Source organism: Amblyomma americanum, chromosome 6 (genome assembly GCF_052857255.1).
Source record: "Amblyomma americanum isolate KBUSLIRL-KWMA chromosome 6, ASM5285725v1, whole genome shotgun sequence".
Classification (NCBI taxonomy): Eukaryota; Metazoa; Arthropoda; class Arachnida; order Ixodida; family Ixodidae; genus Amblyomma; species Amblyomma americanum.
The window spans coordinates 21,131,285-21,149,555 of NC_135502.1; the positions used below are offsets into that span (position 1 = coordinate 21,131,285).

Genomic DNA, 18,271 nt, shown 5'->3' on the forward strand with positions numbered 1-18,271 from the left:
CTGTTCTCAAACACAGCCATTCTCTTTGATATCTTTGGCCATCTCCCTCTTAATTATACCGTCACCTTGCCGGTAGGGACACTGCCTCAGGAAGGAAGGCGCTAAGCACAACACGCCTTCTTGTTCGGAAATTTTGCGGCAGTTATTGCATATATTGCACTGTTGTTGCGAAAAATGATAATGGTTTATTAAGCCGCTGGTTGAGCTTTAGCTCTTTCTTGCTTCACTATGATTTTACTTGATTTATTTACCATGAGTTGGCAATTCTTATATCTTGCTCTACCATTAAATTAAGCACTCCGTTTGCAATTTTAACCTTTTATTGAGTTATGTATTCTTCTTCTTCTCTATTTACACGATTCTGGCAAACACTGTTTCGTCGTCTTTGAAGTACTTGGCTATGGTTCGCAGTTCGGCTATAGTCATCTTTGCAGAGCACACTCGTTCGAAGGCGAGATCTATTGCAGTGCCCCATTGCGTGGTAATAACGTCGGGATGGAACTGAGCAGAAGGCCAAGTTCTCTCATTCTGTTTGGGATAATGGTGTCGCGCTTGGCATTCTTGTTGAAGTCGCCCACCATGGTGAGCGATTACTTAATGTAATCGATCATCGGTAGACCATTAACGCGAAGTGGTTGGGTAGGAGTACCAAGCAAGACTCTCCGTTGCCGTGCTGTTACGGGAGTCAAGACGTATGGTTTGAGCCGGGCCAACCTTCTTTTACGTAAACGGCTACGCCTGAATTGCGTTCCGCCAACCGTGCTTCCTACCGAGCTGCCTGCGGGATAATCTGATTCTGCAGCACGTTTACGGCGCTCCCTTTCAACCGCATTCCGAGCCTTACGAGACGACGTGCCGCGAGCGTCGATGCTCGGCAGCATCATTTATACACCAGAGCACGTGATCACCACGTGGTGCATCGTACGATCGCTGACGTCAACACAAGTTTGATTGCCATCCTTTATCATATGAGTTCTGACATCATACACGATTGATAACCGCCCATTGTTTCCCATCTTCCAGGTCACAACAGGTCCAAGCAAGGTCACGTGCTAGGACAGATTGAAGGTCACCATTGTGTTGGCCTTGACAGCGATATTGGTTCAAATCGTTGAAGGTCACATTTTAGGGGGAGGGCAAAATTTGGGAGTGGCCTGTTTTAAATCTGAAAATCACTATTGTGTTTCTCAAGGACAAATTAGCACGGACATGAATTTTGGTCCAAATTATTGACTGTCAAATTGTGGCGGGTGGGCCAAATTCTGGGACTGGCCAACGCAACTTTGGGAGGTCACCGTTGTGTCGCGCCTAATTAGCGTGGATATTAATTTTGGCTCAAATTGATGAAGGTGAGATTTCTTGTATGGGGGTGGGCCAAATTTCTAAAATCACCAAGGCTAAATTTAGCTGTCACCATTTTGTTGCCTGGGGTCAAATTGGCCTGGCCACCGAATTGGTGCAAGTCGATGAAGGTCAAATTTCGGGGTTGGGGTGTGCCAATGTCCGCAAACCTCAGGCTAATTGGGGACACTGTCGAATCTTATATAGTGAAAGCATGCTTCGGCATCTGACTTAAGGCTGTTGCTATGAAGTTCTAAGTTCGATGGTCAGCTCAATGTCAAATCCAGACTATAACTGAAACTTGAGTTGTGCATTGAGTAGAGCTACCGCTCTAAAAACAGTCGCTCATTCGATTGCTGCAATAATAGCGCGTATTTCCAACAGGTGAAAACTGCTCCTAGGTGTACTCGAACTCCCTGAACGCATTTCTTGGATTTGCCAAGCTTGCAACAGTTTTGCCATGTAGCCCTGAACCTAGTGTTTCCTTCATGGCAAACTGTAAATTTTAGCTTTCCTTCATTCTTCAACAATTTTTTTCACCGCGGGGGCAGAAATGAAAGTGAAGATTGAGAAATCGCTTTTGGCCTCCTGCCAGTGTAGAGTCGCTTTGTGGGTTTGTTCATTTGAAGCAGTACCATTTAAAATAATTCGTAACTTAAGCTTCAAGACATTCTAGGCATCAGATATTTATATTTTTGCATGTTCACTTCAGCTAAGTTCGAATCGACTAATCATATATATGTATATGCCCTCAAGCTTCGCTGCTGACCGAAGGCGAATCCGGAGTAGCGAGAAAGAACAAAACTTGCTTTATACTGTACATGCTTCACCTATCTATCAATGAAAAATAATTTGTAACGTACAATCTAGAGCTACATTAGGTGACCGAACACAATATTTCCAAGGACTATAACGATTACTTAGAGTTTTATAGGACGTTACTAAGGACATTTGCTATTAACTTAAAAATAAACAAATAACACGAACTACTGGGAAACTACTCCGAGTTGACCAGGAGAACCTGGACTTTTTAGCGGTGGTTTCCATCCAATTTTTTTCATTTCTTTCTGCTTTGCCTACAATGATACTGGCCGTCATGATTACTTAGAAGGTAGATTTAAAGCCATACTTTGATATCAGAAGTGTTGCTGATGATTTGGAGTGTTGAAATGGCGAAAGCCTATGCGTATGTCACATGCAGTGCGTTCAATACATCCGGCACCAAAGTCGTACAAGCGTAGACGATTATCCTAGGTAGTTAAACATGTCGATTTGAAACAGCGAAGCATACGAAAGCAGAGCTGAGGACGAGACGCAAAATCGCGTCGGCTTTGATGGATGTATAATGTAAGAATGCATGCGAAATACATACAGGCCATAAAATGAATTAACAAAAAATAAAAACTAATATCATTGCCCGATAGCCGCGCCTTTGCCATTACGCCTACTTCCTGACATTCAAGAAAACGACTTCGTTTTCTGATTTGGGAAACTCATGAAAGTCACTCATGACTGTGCGAGCAGCTCGTCGGTGGAACGAACAGAAAAGTTATTTCCTTGAACGTGGGCAATTAGACGTGATGGTGAATGCGTGGTTACTGTGCGATGGTATCGGCACTAACTTTTTTTTGCATTCATTTCGTGGTCTGTATATATTTATTTTGTCGACCTCGAGTTCAACGTCAGCGCCTCTGAGTAACTCGTCCTCGCCTCCGTTCTCCTGTACAAGGCTGTTTTCAGTCGGTGGCAAAGTTGACATTACTTTTCAAATACCGGATACCACGCTGTGTGTAACGTAATTCTTTCTAAGGTCCAAACATAATAAACACCATGTGTGCAGAGCTTTTATAGAGCGCGTAAGGCGTTTCTATTCCACTCTTACCATAGGGGATCCTCCTCCTGAGGTGCTTTGGTTCAAGGATGGCGAGTTGCTCGACTCCAGCTTCTCGGTGCTGTGGCCCCAAGGCGTTGTGCGCAACGAAGTGCAGTTGGGTCCACTACGGCGAAGAGACCTCCTCGTGGCACTGCAGTGTCGGGCTTCAAACAACAACGTCACAGAAGCACTTACGGCTCACTTCACACTGGACCTCACCCGTGAGTGGTCACGAAGATATGCGAGTCGAATTCTCGCCTCTGCGCTCCTTGAGAAACTAATCATTGATCGAGGATGCGCTGAGAGACAAGTGGATGCAGCACAGACAAAATTGCCAGTGAGGACAAAGCTGATGTGAGTTGCGGTAAATTAGGATATTCTTACTCTTTTAAAATCAAAACCATTTCCAAGGCGATTTCACCCAAGACGACTTCATGTTAGAAGTTGGCCAGCTAACCGCAACTGAAGGAGGATTTTGCTCTTTTTTCCTGTGCCGTTGGGCTGCTTTTTTTTTTTGGTTGAGATGACACTTTAAGTGGATCTGGTTAGCAAAAATATTGAGCCCTTTATTAACACCTCTCAGGCTTCCCAAATGCTTTGCTGTGGTATCAGGTCAGTAAATTTTGCGTACATAAGGTGGCTGCAGCTAGCACAGACCAGTGATATTTAGAGAGAAACGAGTGAGGTATTTGTCCAGCATTATGTTTTGTTAGGCTGTGTTCATGTTGATGATGAGGATTTTCTTCAGAAAAGGTAGCGCAACCAGAGCCTAATTGGCGAATTAAATTTTACAAATGGAAAGTAAAGGAGACTTGCAGAACCTTAAAACTGGTTATTTCAGATATTTTACGTAGTGTCGCCTATAGGAAACTAGTAATTAAGATTTCAGAAGAGGAGGCGAAGGTCTGATGAATGATTTTGTTTTTATGTGCTAATGCTTAGGCGCTGCCGCTTTCGGTAAGTTGCGCTCAGGAAAAGCTAATGCGCTGGGTATTTTGAAACATTTCGCGGCAAGTGTTGCCATTTTTTTTTGTCTTACCATTTAGTTGCATTAACTGACGCAATGACAGCGCATTAAGAGGCACCATTCAATGCAAGCCGACGCTTACATCTTTGTCGTGGTTGCAGTGAAGCCCACCGAGGTGATGGTATCGTTGCCGGCGCTTTCCCATTCGTCGGCTGAAGGCGCCACTTTGGTAGCAGGAGAGATGGCCGAAGCTCGGTGTCTCGCCAAGGGTGCGCGGCCAATGGCTCAGGTTGCGTGGTTCAAGGGCGGCCACAGGCTGCAGCACGATCGCTTCCTTTCCCGCGAACCCGGATCCACACTCAGCGCCGTCAGCTTCGTGGTGCGGGCCGAGGATCACGGGGCCCAGCTGACTTGCCGCGCCGACAACCCCAGCCTGCCCGGCAGCGAGATCAGTGACTTCCTTGTTCTAGACGTCCACTGTGAGTTGCTTCTGCCATCGCTTGCCTCATTCCATACATTATTTCTCTCCTGGCACATACAGTCTTTGCCAAAAGTAACAAGGCTGCATGGTGGGCTTCTCGTTCGTATAGTATAGAGCCCATAACGGCTTCCCTACAGATCAAAGAGGTCTTGGAAAATGAGGACAAGCGTTCTTCTTATCACATAGAGATACAGAGCTTCAAGGCTGGCATAAGAGTTACAATACACGACTGAGAAGCAAACCAGGCAGCCTGGTTGCTTTTGGTAAAGACTGTACATCCAGTAAGCGTTTTGAAGCAAGCAATGCGTTTTTTTTTCTTAGTTCTCTGGTAGAAAACTCTCTCGGACGGATCAACTGAAAGTAACCAAGCACTTTTTTTGCGTTTACCACAGCATCAAACACCTATAAACAAAACTCCGGCGAGGCTATAATATTATAATTAATCACTTTTCACGCTCTATAGCGCAGGTAGCAGATATGCGGTATTTAACCGAGGGCGGCCACAAGAGGTTCATGTGCAACGAAATCTCAGTAGGCGGACGTTTTTACATTTCGTCGTGATCGAAACTCACAATTTGCGGCGGTAAAGAATGGTCCTCCGTTGTGCCTGTTTCGTGTCGCCTGCAGATCCTCCGCAGTTGTCTCTGACGGCTTCCGAGCAGCGTCCGAGGGAAGGAGACAACGTCACGCTGCGGTGCGACTGGAGCGCCAACCCCGTCGTCAACGCTGTCTGGTGGAGGCGCGATGGCCAGCTGCTTGAATGGCGAAACGAAGTACTGCACCTGGTCAACGTAACCAGAGCGCAGTCGGGCCTTTACGAGTGCCTCGCCTCAAACCGATTCGGCGAAAGCTTTAGCAACCAGCTGCGACTATCCGTACAGTGTAAGCTGCGGTCCTGACCTTTACAGTGAAGGCGCGCGCCTTAATGCAATTCTTTGTTGCAAGCCGACAATCCAGTTCAGTGCATAAATTCATTTGGCAACGACACTAAAATAACTCTTAATTAGATAATTTAAATGCGAGATAATTTTTATTACAGATAATTATTATTACCACATTTTTATTGCCAGATAACTCGAGAAAGAAATACAAAGAAAAACAGTCGTTCGAAAGCAACTGAGCAAGGTAATTTACAGTGCATCGTAATTACCTCTGTGTTAATGCGTTAATCACATTAATGACCTGGAGGAGTGCGCGACTGCTTAGTGATTAGCATTAAAGTCCTGAACGATTTCTTGAACTTATTCTTTCAGATTTAAAGCTAATGTTTTGGTAGGAATCATATTAGATTCTGAATATAATAAGGAATGCATTCAATGGAGGCTGTTATGTGCACTGGAGGGGTTTCTTTGCCTGCATGCTTTCGAAAGCGCATGTAGTTTCTCACAATGCAGCCAAATTTTGTCGAACCACAGCGGCGAGGGTAATCGTGGTTTCGAAATTCCAAACACTGATATGGCGATTACTAACGGCACCTCGTTCTTCCTTTCTTCTGTCACTCCCTCCTTTATCCCTTCCCTTACGACGCGGTTCAGGTGTCCGCCGATATATGAGACAGATACTGCACCATTTCCTTTCCCCCCAAAACCAATTATTAATTATTATTTCTTACGGCTGGATTCAAATCTCTAATTGCAACTAGACGCCTAACTCTAAAAGTTAAAATTTTAATTTTTACTGTTAGTTAGTCACCTTACTAGTTAAGATGATTCGCCGGTTTTCTGGCGTCTGCTAACCCTGGCAATACCGTGCCGCAAAAGCCATATTTCTGCCTCAAAAATCCTATTTTTTCAAACTTACTTAGTCTTACTTGTAACAAACGGGTATATAGGTCGCCATGTGTAATTTGCTTCTGGCTGCACCCGAGAATGTGGTTACTATACAGTTAACAGGTGTTTGCCGCCTGCCACTGTGGGCAGGTTGTGATGACATCACAAGGTCACGTAGCCTAGGTTTTGAGGTGCGCCACCTGCTTTTCCCGCAACAATGCCATCAGTCCCGCCGTCGGAGCTACTGCCGAACGGGAGCCGTGACTGATGCGTGTGTAGAAAGGCTGTAATGAACATTGTGTGATGTATCTAATGTTCATCATTCATTCCATGCATACACCCACAACACGCAGAATACACAGGGCATACAGCTTTAACCCGTTAACTTTAATTCATTTTCTGCTTATCTTTCCCTTCTTTCCCACCCCATGAACAGTCGCACCCGAGTGTGCGGAAGGTCAGAGGGAGGAGTATGCGTCATCGCCGGAGCTGCGCATAGCCTGCGAGGTGCGTGCCAACCCGAGCGACGAGCTGCACTTCGAGTGGCTTGCCAACACCACGAGGCGCGTGGGACGCATCAACAGCCTGGCAGTGAACGGCACCAGGGCGCTGGCGCGGGCCGTGGCCGACAGGGAACTGGAGTACGGCTCGCTCCTCTGCTGGGCTTCCAACCGAGTGGGCAAGCAGCGCCAGCCGTGCATCTTCCGGATCGTGCCTCCCGGTGGGTAGCGTTGATTAAACACAACCAGGCAGAAAAACTTCCGCAGATAACAAAAAAACACACAAAAACAACGAGCTCATCACCTCCGGTAAGGCGTATAATAACTTTAATTAGAGGATTACTCATCATTAAGTAATAATTATGATTAAATGATGTGTGCAATTTTTGAAAGAGAGTTTGCGGTGCGTTACTTAATTAACGCTTCAAACAGAGGACAGCCGGCAGAGGTGAATGCTGAGATGACAGAACAAAGTATGGTTTCAGTTCAAGTTATAGTCGCTACAACTTAAGTCCGCAGTGAAGCTCCGCCCAAATTCAGGAGCACCGTATACAGTTCTTCCACGACTGCAAAGTAGCCCGTACTTAGAAGTTTTCTCGTTAGCTAAACAAGAAACTGATCACAAGAAAAAAATATAAGCTCTAGAACTTTTGATTCTGGGCTCGTTTAATAAAGCCGAGCATTCAAAATTCGATCTCGTTTACTGTTGTGTTTGGCTACTGGAGTAATACAGGGCGCCACGGATCGTGGCCTAGTGTTAGCAATTGCTGTTTTTTTTTAAAGCTGTATGCTACTATAGAATGTAGCATTAATTTACATAAAGCCTGGAAGTTATTAGGTATTTTTGCCTGATGTCATTCTGTTTTATTTACACTTTGAAGGATTTTTCTTTTTGCTTATGCTTTTCACAGCGCCTCCTGGACGTCCGCATAGTTGCAACGTAACAGCGCACAGCCAAGACGGCATAGCGGTCACATGTGCAGCTGGTTCTACTGGCGGGCTTCCGGTCACCTTCATCGCTGAGCTACTCTCCGAAGAAACTGCGTCACCCCCCGCTTTGCTGCGCAACGCTACCGATGCACGCTGGCCCCGCTTCGTTTTCGAAGAGCTGCCACGGGAGGGCGCTCTTCTTGTGCGTGTGTATGCCCTCAACTCGCAGGGTCGCAGCGCCGCCGCCGAAGTGCGTCTTCCGGCTGGCCTGTCTCTGCTGCATGAGCCTTCTCCCGCCATTGGTGAGCAGCGCATGCGCTCGGCACTAGAGGGGTTAAAAAAAAGCACACGACGCTCATATTTGGCGGTTTCAACACCCGGAATACAATAACAGCGCCAGTACGAGACGTAGCAAGTTCATACTCGTAGTGTTAGCTTTTCCCTGCAAAACTAATACGCGTAGCTGTTCTGTTATAGGAAACCACAGCTAACTTAGGAAAGCTAGCAGTCTTGGTTCGCGGAATAGAGCGAGGCCAGTTGCGAACGTAAATACTGGCGACGAAGTGAATGATATTACACTTAGAATGTCGACCTCCTGGAAGTGAGAAGAATACTCTGCACAATTTTTCTTCCTTCAGAGTAGAAGGGTAGCTTGTTGTTGGCGGGTTGACCGAAAGACGTTGAGTCTGCTCTGGGCATTCGTGTCTGCGTACTTCTCGAGGAAATAATAGTTCTTCTTATGCTCCTACATTGTTGGCGATATGCGAAATTTGAGAGATTAGAACAACGCGCAAATGGTCAGAAATGTAATATTTTGCATGATTAAGTTGAAGGCGTCTAAGCGGATGTCACATCTTAATTACGCGGAATATGCTCAACGGAATTATTAATTTCTATTTATGTTCGAAACGCATCAAAAGTTTTCCTTTTCGTCACCAACACCGTATGGTCTTTTGTGCAAACAAATGACGCGGGCAAACAACTAATATACCAGTATAAAGTACTTAATGCAGGTAGCGCTCATTGCAAGTTACCTTAGTATGACTTATCCGCGTCGAGGTATCCTGGGCGCTAAGTCAACCATGCGCGCCATTTTCACTCAGAGCCCACAGCTGGGATAGTTAGTGAATTTATTCGGCATAAGTCACGGTGCCAATGTGAATAGACAAGGGACGAAATCAAGTATTCAGTGGCATGTACTCGTCTTTTGGGCCTTGTCTATTTGCACTGGTACTATGTCTCAAAACGCATTATCAAATCGTTACAGTTTTAGGCATGCTCGCTTTTAGCACTTGCGAACTTCATTAAAAGTTGTACGAGTTAGGTCGCGAATTTAATAAATTGTCCATTTTACTGTCCATACACAATATATTTGTACAATGTTTAAATGAAACTACGTAAGTGTAACTTTTGAGTATTTTATTAGAAATTTGGTAACCTCTCAATTTTAACTTGCACGGGTACTGTTTTCTTGGTACGCAGACGCTAATTCACTGAGGCTGCCTGGCCATGTAATAGGGTTTCTCATCACAGCTGTGGTTGCACTCGCCATCGTCATCGTGTCCCTTACTGTGACGAGACACTGGAAACGCAGGCGAAGGCGGAAAGGTACGAAGGAAAATCTTGAAATTTTTACTGCGGTTAATTCGGGTAGGCCGTTAAAATTAGTCTTTTGCATTGTCTTCTCAAATAAACAACAGTTCTTGGGCTTGTTAGGAGTTCAAAAATAGAAGTCGCTAGCGTGTATATGGATACCCAATGATATGCCAGGCCCGGTGTAGCAATGGGCTAAGCAAAACTATCTAAGCCTAGGAATGGGGCTTTTTTTTTTTTCAGATAGGGAAACTTCGATGGTCTTGTTTTCTGATGGTAGCCTTACAGAGCATTAACATTAGTCATAGTTTAGAAATACATGAAGACATAAAATCAGTTTTATTCACATAGGTCTGAAAATATTTAGAAGGAATTTTCAGCTAGATGTGCTGTGCTTTTTAAGCAATGTACAAAGTTTTTGCCTCTCTCGTAAAACAATATTGAGCACTAACATTCGGACGGTTCAGTGAAAGATGCACAATTAAACTGTTTGCATTATACGCTGACGTTTAATTCTAAATTAATTGAATGAAAATGCTTTCCAGAAAGTTATGCACGTGAGAAAATCAGCTGATAAGGAAGCTAGGTACTTTTCCAGAGCGGTCGCAAATAAAATATCATATTTGGGAAGAAGGAAAACTTCGTCCGGCTATAAATCACGGTGATACATTTTCTAGCTTGACCGATTCTGTTTTTCCGCAGATCCGAAGCATCTTGTGGAACTGCAGAAGCTCCAGAAGTAAGTGACCATGTTTTTTCCTGCCGCGAACCTTCTAACGTGTGGCTGGAGTGCAGATGCTTCGTAAATATTTTATTTGTCTAGATGGAGAAATTATTGGGGCCATACCCGTAAAAAGAGGTGGTTCATTTATGATCGGTACTGTATTCAACAAGCACAAGCGTTCATTCTGTCCTTTCCCTTCAGCTCACATGCATGCTGCTTCTTTAAGCCTTGCATTAACGCGCACCGTAATTACTTCCGCCAGCCAACCCAGGACGTGCTCTCTGGAAGGCGTATCAATCGATGGAAAAGCGTGCGCCTGAACGGACTTGACATGAGTCGAGGTGTTCCTGCTTCCGCGCTGCCCTGCATCAGCGAGCCCGATTTCCCCTGAAGTAATAATACACGTCAAACAGCTTCCCGACGATGCGTAACTGCTGGCGTGTAATCTGTGATACAGTTGCCCGTACCTTAAAAGTCTCACCGACGCCGAGGCCCGCTCTTTCTGGCTTACATTTTTCCCAGCCCGCTCATGGCACGGTCTTCCATCGCAGTCGCCATCGATCGCACGCCGAACACCATCGCTCTAATGCATTCTACGCGGGCTGGTCGTTCGGTCACTGCAACGTTCCTCTTGAAATCACGCACTGCCGGTGGAATGATCGAGAGGGCGCTGCGTTACGTGCAACATACGGCGCCCTGCTTTCGTGTCCCACAACGTTGAATTAGTCCTCGAATGGGGAGGCAACTTTCGTGGATCAGATGACGTCCATTATTAGATTGATTTGGCGCAGCCATGCTTGCTAAGGGCGTTGTAAACCGGACCAACCCAGTTTGGAGGCGTCTATATGCGTGCTTGCGCACCTCGAGAAGCGAGTTGAAGGTTTTTTGAGTGAAACAGAACTGCTTCTAAACCTACCTTAACTTCAGAGCCGCTTACACGACTAGGCTGGAAACGTTTAATGCAGTTCCAGGACTTAGTCCCTCGAATAAAATACTGTTTTACTTCGCCGCTTTGGCAACAAAGTACCAGACGCCGTTCGTCGGGCATTTGCTGCGCCATCCTAGTGGTGTGTATTTCTAAAGCGTCATATAGATGTTTACTTTAGATGTTTACTATATAGATGTTTACTATCATATAGATCGGTTTACTTTATACGATCCAGCTTGAAGTGAAACATGCGGGTGGATGGTAGATCATTGTGCTCTGATACTGGAGCTAAGAAAATCTTCCTGCCCGACGTATAACGTAGCAGCAAAATGAAGAGAGCGAACACGTGAAGGCAGCCTGATGCCAGGCCACGATGGCAGCGCTGACTGCAAGCTCATTTCGTGCTGCGATACAGCTTCTGCATGCCTGTGTGGGAAAAAATACATCGTCAAAATTATCTTTCCGCTAAATATCAGTGTAGTCAACAGTCTGAAAGGTTCCGTCATTGTTATTAGTAGCAAGTAAAATAAAATTCTTTGCCGTTTATTGCGAGGAAACCTCAGGTGTAAAACTCGCTTTCTGCGCAGACATTCCCCGCAGAAAAGCTTCTGCGAGTGTGCCTCCGATGACGTTGTCTTCCAGTCGCCAGACCTCATCACAAGCAAGTACGGTGTGCCAGGCGAGTAACCCACGTTTGCATTTACTTGTCCAATCTATGCGCGCAGGCATTATAACACCAATAGGGTTATCAAGGTAGGGGATGCTGAGTTGAGCGCAAACGCTACCGCTTACAAAACATTTCATGGTAGGCATGGCGTTTATATTGGGGCTGCTTAGTTACCTTCTATTTCTAAGTGTATTTTCGCTATTAGCATACAAGTTTCAACTTAAAAAAAAATTCGTCATACCCATTGCCTATCTGCAAATAGGGCACGAATGCGGTTTGAATGAAAAAAAAGGAACTGTGTGTTTGTAGGGATGGAAGCAGCTCTAATGTTCCCACCCGGGTATCACTAAACAGCAAAGTACCTGCAACTTAATCTTACTTTGCAGGCAATGAAGGCGTTAAATTCAGCAGCTAAGTGTGCCAGTAAGCTCACATGCAACTTTAAAGGAAGCAGAATCTCTGGATGCATCCGAACACAGTAAATACGGAATCAAAGACGTGTAGCTCTATTTGGTAAAGACTTCTTGTCGGATTATTACTTTTACCTTTTTGCATTTAGGCAGAACCACTTTTTATACCGGTCCCCCCCGAAAAGTATCGCCTGCTGGCTTTCAGTCCTGACGTCATCAGTGGTAGTGACCAGGGATAATGGGAAAAAGTATGGCTGCTGAAAAGAAACATCCTGAAATTCTGTGTGTAGTCGTCAGTTCGCTCTACATATGACTAAAGTACTATTACTGTCAGTTATGTCTGCAGAAGTTATTTTTAGGCTTATAACCGCTTGATTTGCAGCAACCAATAAAAAATGTTTCTGTTTCCTGAGGCAAAGAGTGTTTTAATGGCAACCGACGCTCACCTGCGTTGATTATTTAATGACTTCAGTTTCATTCAGCGGAACACCAAGGCCAAAGTTGTTATTTTAGAGATGTTAATGCAAACATTAAGTATCTTGCATTAATATATTTAGCTGTTTTACTAGAGTACGCTTGTGCACCGACTATAATTCATCGCTTTCTTTCATTTAAGTCGTGCAGACCAAGCCGTGACAGTGCCAGCTCTGCCACGCGATGTGGTCGGGGGCCCGGCGCTTGATGTGTGCTACCGGGGCACAGCAGGCGTGGATTCTTGCCGTTCTCCAACGGTACAGCTTAAGGTAGGGAACGCATGACACCTCGTTCGCACTCTGTTATGGAGCGTGAGCTGTTTACGGGGGCGCTTTCCGCAAGTGACGACGCGTAGCATCGTTCCGCGCAACGGTGGAAAAGCTGGTGATGGTGAGGGTGGCTGCTGAGAAGAGAAGGAAACTCGCAGCACCAGCTTGATTTTTGCGGAGATGGCGCTCGCTTATGTCGTGCAAAGCCGCAAAAATCTATACGGCGCGCGAACGCAGGTCAGCTGTCAGTGATTTTAGGACATTAGGGTACAAAGCCTAGACTTTGCCAGTTTACCTTTTTATGGCTAACTGCGTGCACTCTTGACAGGCGGCGCTCTGCGCAGTTTCATATCAAGTGACACGATGACGGTAAATAAATGAAAAGTACAGGTTTTCTTCTCACCTTTGTACAACTTCTTCATTGAGGGCCAATCTTTGGCCGCTGTTTTCAAAACGCGTGCTTTAAAAACGCGTGTTAGAAAGCAGTGATTGCAGACGACAAGGTAACGGTTTTATCCGTAGAGGAATAATTGAATAATTGTTTTTTTGGGGGGAAAGGAAATGGCGCAATATCTCTCATATATCGTTGGACACCTGAACCGCGACGTAAGGGAAGGGATAAAGGAGGGAGTGAAAGAAGAAAGGAAGAATGAGGTGCCGTAGAGAAGGGCTTCGGAATAATTTCGACCACCTGGGGATCTTTAACGTGCACTGACATCGCACAGCACACGGGCGCCTTAGCGTTTTTCCTCCATAAAAACGCAGCCGCCGCGATCGGGTTAGAACCCGGGAACTCCGGATAAGTAATCCGAAGAGGAATGAAAGAATAAGTTGTCAACACTAATTCTTTTGAAATGGTAATGGGGTTTCAGACTGATCAGTGCATGTGGAAGGCTACGTTGTGTATATCACGTATTTCAAATTGTAGATGCGAAGCTAGGCGTCAGCATATAAAATGCGCGTTCCTAGCTATTTTTTTTTTCAACAGCTCACAACATTCGTCGGTAGCCCCAGCACCGAGGTTCGGAAGCCGGCGTCGCCTACATGCGTCTGCGTTCAGGCGCCAAGTCGCTTAGTGGCGGAAGGCCTTCTCACTCCAATGACCAGCGCGGCACAGTCGTCGGAACGCCACTGCAGACTTCAAGGCAGCTCGCAGAAGAAGAGGTGGGTAATAACTTCGAATAGCCTTTAACTAACTACCTCAGTGTGCAGTGCGGAGATAAGCGGAAAGTTCTCTTGTTGTGTTTTTATTGCTCCGTAATTTTGGTCTGTCCTTTTCTTTTCCAGGCTCATCTTAAACTTCAATAACAGGTAGAACGCCGTGCGTCGATTGGTGAGGACGCTGCGGCATCACAACTGGCACCCGTGCCTTACACGACACGACAATGAAGCTGTCTGCTGACCAGCGACCGAAAGTGATGTGCAGCGCGGCTGGAACAATTCCGCTGCCCAACAATAGGTTTGTTTAATGGCGCGTTCAGCCTCTGCTAAGGCAGGCTATGTTTCGACCACTTTTAAACTCGAGTGCTCGCTCTTGTTGAATGGCGCTCTATAGATTACTACGCATCCGTGAAATTCTGCGCGGAAAAATTGGTGATATGAAGGAAGACGTGATGAATTTGTTTGTACGAAGCTGCAAGAAAAGGTGTGCGCTGTAATTAAGGGCGAAAAATGTAGTACATTTTTCTGACATAAAAGAATATAACAACAACCGGTCACAGACTTATTTGCGATGCAAATGCGCATTTCTCTGCGTTCTTCCTTCTGACGCATCATCGAACAGGCCACCGGCATTTTTTTTAACTCGTCGGGCGCATAAAGAATAATGCTAATTAACAAATATCACATCGCTGCCTGTTAAGCGACTATTTGGCATTGGGCACATTCTACACTCGCCTAACATGCGCCGTCTTCAGAAGTACCAAAAATACTGCGTCTTTCAAATGCGAAGACTCAGGACGTGGGAGCGGAGCGCCAACGTGCTTTGCAAAGTTGCAAAGTACTTGGACGCAGGCAATATCGTGAAGCGCTGTATACAAATAAAGAAAGACTGCTGAAAATACGCAGCGACGAAACTGGAGTAGTCGCTTCCACTGTGTTACCCGCTGAGGAGTGCCTTCATAATTCTCGATTACTTCCAGCCTGATGCGCTTCCCGGGCCTTCGTCCCACAGTCTATAGCGGCAAGCTCTTTAGAAACGCCTTAGCGCTAACTCGTCGCCTCGTAAATATGGAAGGCTGAAACGGGAACTCAGACCGCATGTGCCCCCCTCCGGATCCAGCGTGCGGGGGGGGGGGGGGGGAGGGGGGGGGGTCGCAGTCTCTATGTGTACGCGACGCTCTTCAGGTGTTCGGATAAAGCAAGTGGAAAGCATTATTGCCACTGCGGTCCTTGTCGCAACTTATTTCAAACGACTCCGACCCTCTTTCAAAAGAGGTTTTATACCGTCACTTCTTTATTTCTCTCTGAATTCAGCGCCTGAATTCGACGGTTTAATAATATTTAACAGGTTCTTTGAAGCACAAGTTGCTTGCTTGAAACTTCGTAAAAGATTTTAATTTAATCAATAGAGGATGTTTAGAAGAGATTGCTTGTACAGTAAACAAATGAAATGATGAATTAAGCGACTAATATTGACCATTTAAAATATTTTATTGTGCTAATTATTAACAAGGTTAACAGGTATAGATATTCGGGCGGCCAGTTATATAATCAAAGGAAGCTGTGCTCTGTAGCTCTTTTGGCAGTTTTTTCTGAAAGAATAAAACAAACATTGAATTTAACAGCCTGCATGACGGCAGCGAAAAAAAGCACCACCGCCGAAATGTTTGGGCCGTCCGCAATAGCTAGACGAGTTATAGGTTTCCAGGCTATCGAGTGGGAGAGGACAATTTCACACACACTGTTACAGTCGGCAGTGAGTACTTGTTTATAAGTAGTCCTGCCATTTATACGCTTTGTTTAGAATATATTGAGCAGCGCTATGGCTCCTTCAGTTGTTTGCCCATTTACCTATGTTTCGTTTCTGCTCCTGTATCAAATTATTCAGAATGGACGCTACCTTCACCACCACGTCGTTCATTTACTGTTGTTTTCTTATTAAAAAAGCGGCCCTAATGATAATGTTAGTCACTTTCTTCCGTTCGTATACTCAGGGCTGTCACTTGGATGGGTGCAAGAACCCGGTGCTTTCAGGACAGCTTCCACTACACTTTACAACCTGCAAGCCCTATTGAGAAGAAATGATATATGTGTCAATATGAATATAAATCTGAAAGTAATAAAACTAATCGAAAATGTGTTCCCTGACCATGACTTGACCTTTGTTATTTCTAGTACTCTGTGATGCTTCCATAAGTTGACCACAGTACAACAAACATATTTGGTTACCGACATCTCAGGAGATGGGGTAGTTTTTTTCTTTTTTAGCGAGTTAGCTGCCTCAGGAAGAAAGGAGAACAGTTATGTGAATTCAATAATTGGGGCGGTACATAAATAAAAGAGGTTGGCTGATGTTATGAAGTATAGGAGAGACCATTGATGTGGTCCCTGCGTCCAAGATCATATGATAAATCTGATTCTTCTCAGTTTTAAAACTGTACAGACCCACAGTAGATAATGCACGAAGACCAATGTGGAGGGGTGCCGTACACAGAAAGAGACTAAAGCACGTGTAAAGCGCCGAAGGTGCCCTTTCCTCGTCAATAGGAAAGTGCCGGCATTCAGACTGAGGCGTTCAGATGGTGAAGCGAGGGGGTTTAGTGAGGTGGGTGACAGATTTGGTATGGCTATGCGAACTTGGGAGGTAACGTGGAACCCCCTCAATGTGTATTTACTGAGGAATGTGAGCTGCCAGAGGATAAATATTTCCGCAAATCACTGGGTTGCGGCTGAAGCGCCGTGGTAGACGTATTGCCTGAAGAGCGTCGGCGCGAATAAAAATTCATGTCACTGGAGGCAAAGTAAGGACGGCCACTGAATAAAGGGCCGCTTGGACACCTATACAGCGGCTAGTTCTGCACTAAAAGAGGAAGGAGGTGCCTCGTGTTCGAACCTTTATGTAGGGCAGACTAGCAAGGGTAGTGAAATGCCAGTATTATTTTGCTGTTCAGGATGCCCACATAGACAACAATGGAGCCACAGTGCAAGAGGCTTTATGTCTATTCTCTTGTAAATGCTCGACGGGGGGATACGGGGAAGGGAACTGTTAGTCCTCATAGCCTCTCGGTGCGCGGCTTCGAGACAACCCATTGGAGCCCAATTAAATGCTGGAACAGGGCTTAATATATCAGGTGCGGTTGGACCTTTGACCAGGCTCGAGCAGTTTTGGGAGAAATGCGGAAGATCCGACATAATGGCTGATCCTTCCAGAACTGGCTGTGCCGCCTCTTTCTTTTTTTTTTAAAGCCTGAGCAAGTGAAATAGTCACCACCTCCGTCTGGTGGATTCTCAAGCCAAGAATTTTATCGGTCGAACTTTTTGAAGTAGGGCTCCGGAGAGTTGAACACGGATTGGCATTGCAATCAGTTTATGCTTCCCCAGCAGTTGGCGCCTGAGGTGTACATAATTCGGCTCACAGATAGCGGAAGACCGACTTCTGACACATGCGTTGGAGCATTATCTGAGGCTAAACGTAAAGAAACTGCTTATGTGTGCAGGTAGCCGTGCTCCACGCAGTGGTTTTATCAGCGTATTGTTGACAAATACCTGTCTGCCTAATATTTACTAAAAATACAAAGCCATAGCAAGCCGCCGCTCACATTAGAAGGCGAGGGCTGCTTTGGCTATAACAATAAACAGACTGCCCCTGTAGTGAGGGTGCGACTACAAAAGGAATGCGTTATTTCACTTATGAGGTTCATGAACTGCAAATAGGTCAACTAAATGCCTTAGTCGAACCCGTAGGCCAATTTTGAGCATCAAAGTGTTTTACGAAAAGTAAATATATAAGAATGTATAGCATGAAACTTTGGTACTCATATTGAGCTTGTGAAAGGCATCGAACATCGTGGCAATAAAAAAATTTCCTCATTCACTAACGCTAACAGGACTAACACATGAAAGCTAGGATCGTTTATTCCTGCTACAAGGAAAATAGCTTCTTTGGTGTTTGCAGAATTAAGGGTCATAACATGTTTCCTCTGACGATGACACGTTGGCGCGTGGTTTTTCCTTGTTGGCAACAGGCCAGTATTTTCGGGAGGATAATGGTTATGACGCAGTGTTAAGGCGTTTGAAGCATACATTACCTCTTTGTACAGTGAAAATGTTCATCTTCAATTTTTTCACTTTCTTGACATTCCGGCAACCAGCAAATTGTGAAAACGGTGATGTAAGCTAAGTAT

General features: G+C 45.3%; 1 protein-coding gene across 1 annotated transcript in view; it reads left to right on the forward strand.

Moving 5' to 3' along the window:
• The window catches only part of LOC144136436 (neural cell adhesion molecule 2-like), a 46,669-nt gene extending 30,442 nt beyond the window's left edge, over positions 1 to 16,227 (forward strand). The window contains exons 4-15 of the mRNA XM_077668749.1: positions 3,229 to 3,435; positions 4,343 to 4,660; positions 5,290 to 5,544; positions 6,868 to 7,152; positions 7,843 to 8,163; positions 9,344 to 9,469; positions 10,157 to 10,193; positions 11,694 to 11,785; positions 12,808 to 12,926; positions 13,915 to 14,090; positions 14,214 to 14,385; positions 16,082 to 16,227. Coding sequence (XP_077524875.1) covers positions 3,229 to 3,435; positions 4,343 to 4,660; positions 5,290 to 5,544; positions 6,868 to 7,152; positions 7,843 to 8,163; positions 9,344 to 9,469; positions 10,157 to 10,193; positions 11,694 to 11,785; positions 12,808 to 12,926; positions 13,915 to 14,090; positions 14,214 to 14,241 — 1,964 coding nt within the window. The 3' untranslated portion in view covers positions 14,242 to 14,385; positions 16,082 to 16,227. The remainder of the gene's footprint in view (positions 1 to 3,228; positions 3,436 to 4,342; positions 4,661 to 5,289; positions 5,545 to 6,867; positions 7,153 to 7,842; positions 8,164 to 9,343; positions 9,470 to 10,156; positions 10,194 to 11,693; positions 11,786 to 12,807; positions 12,927 to 13,914; positions 14,091 to 14,213; positions 14,386 to 16,081) is intronic.
• Positions 16,228 to 18,271: the final 2,044 nt, after the last annotated feature.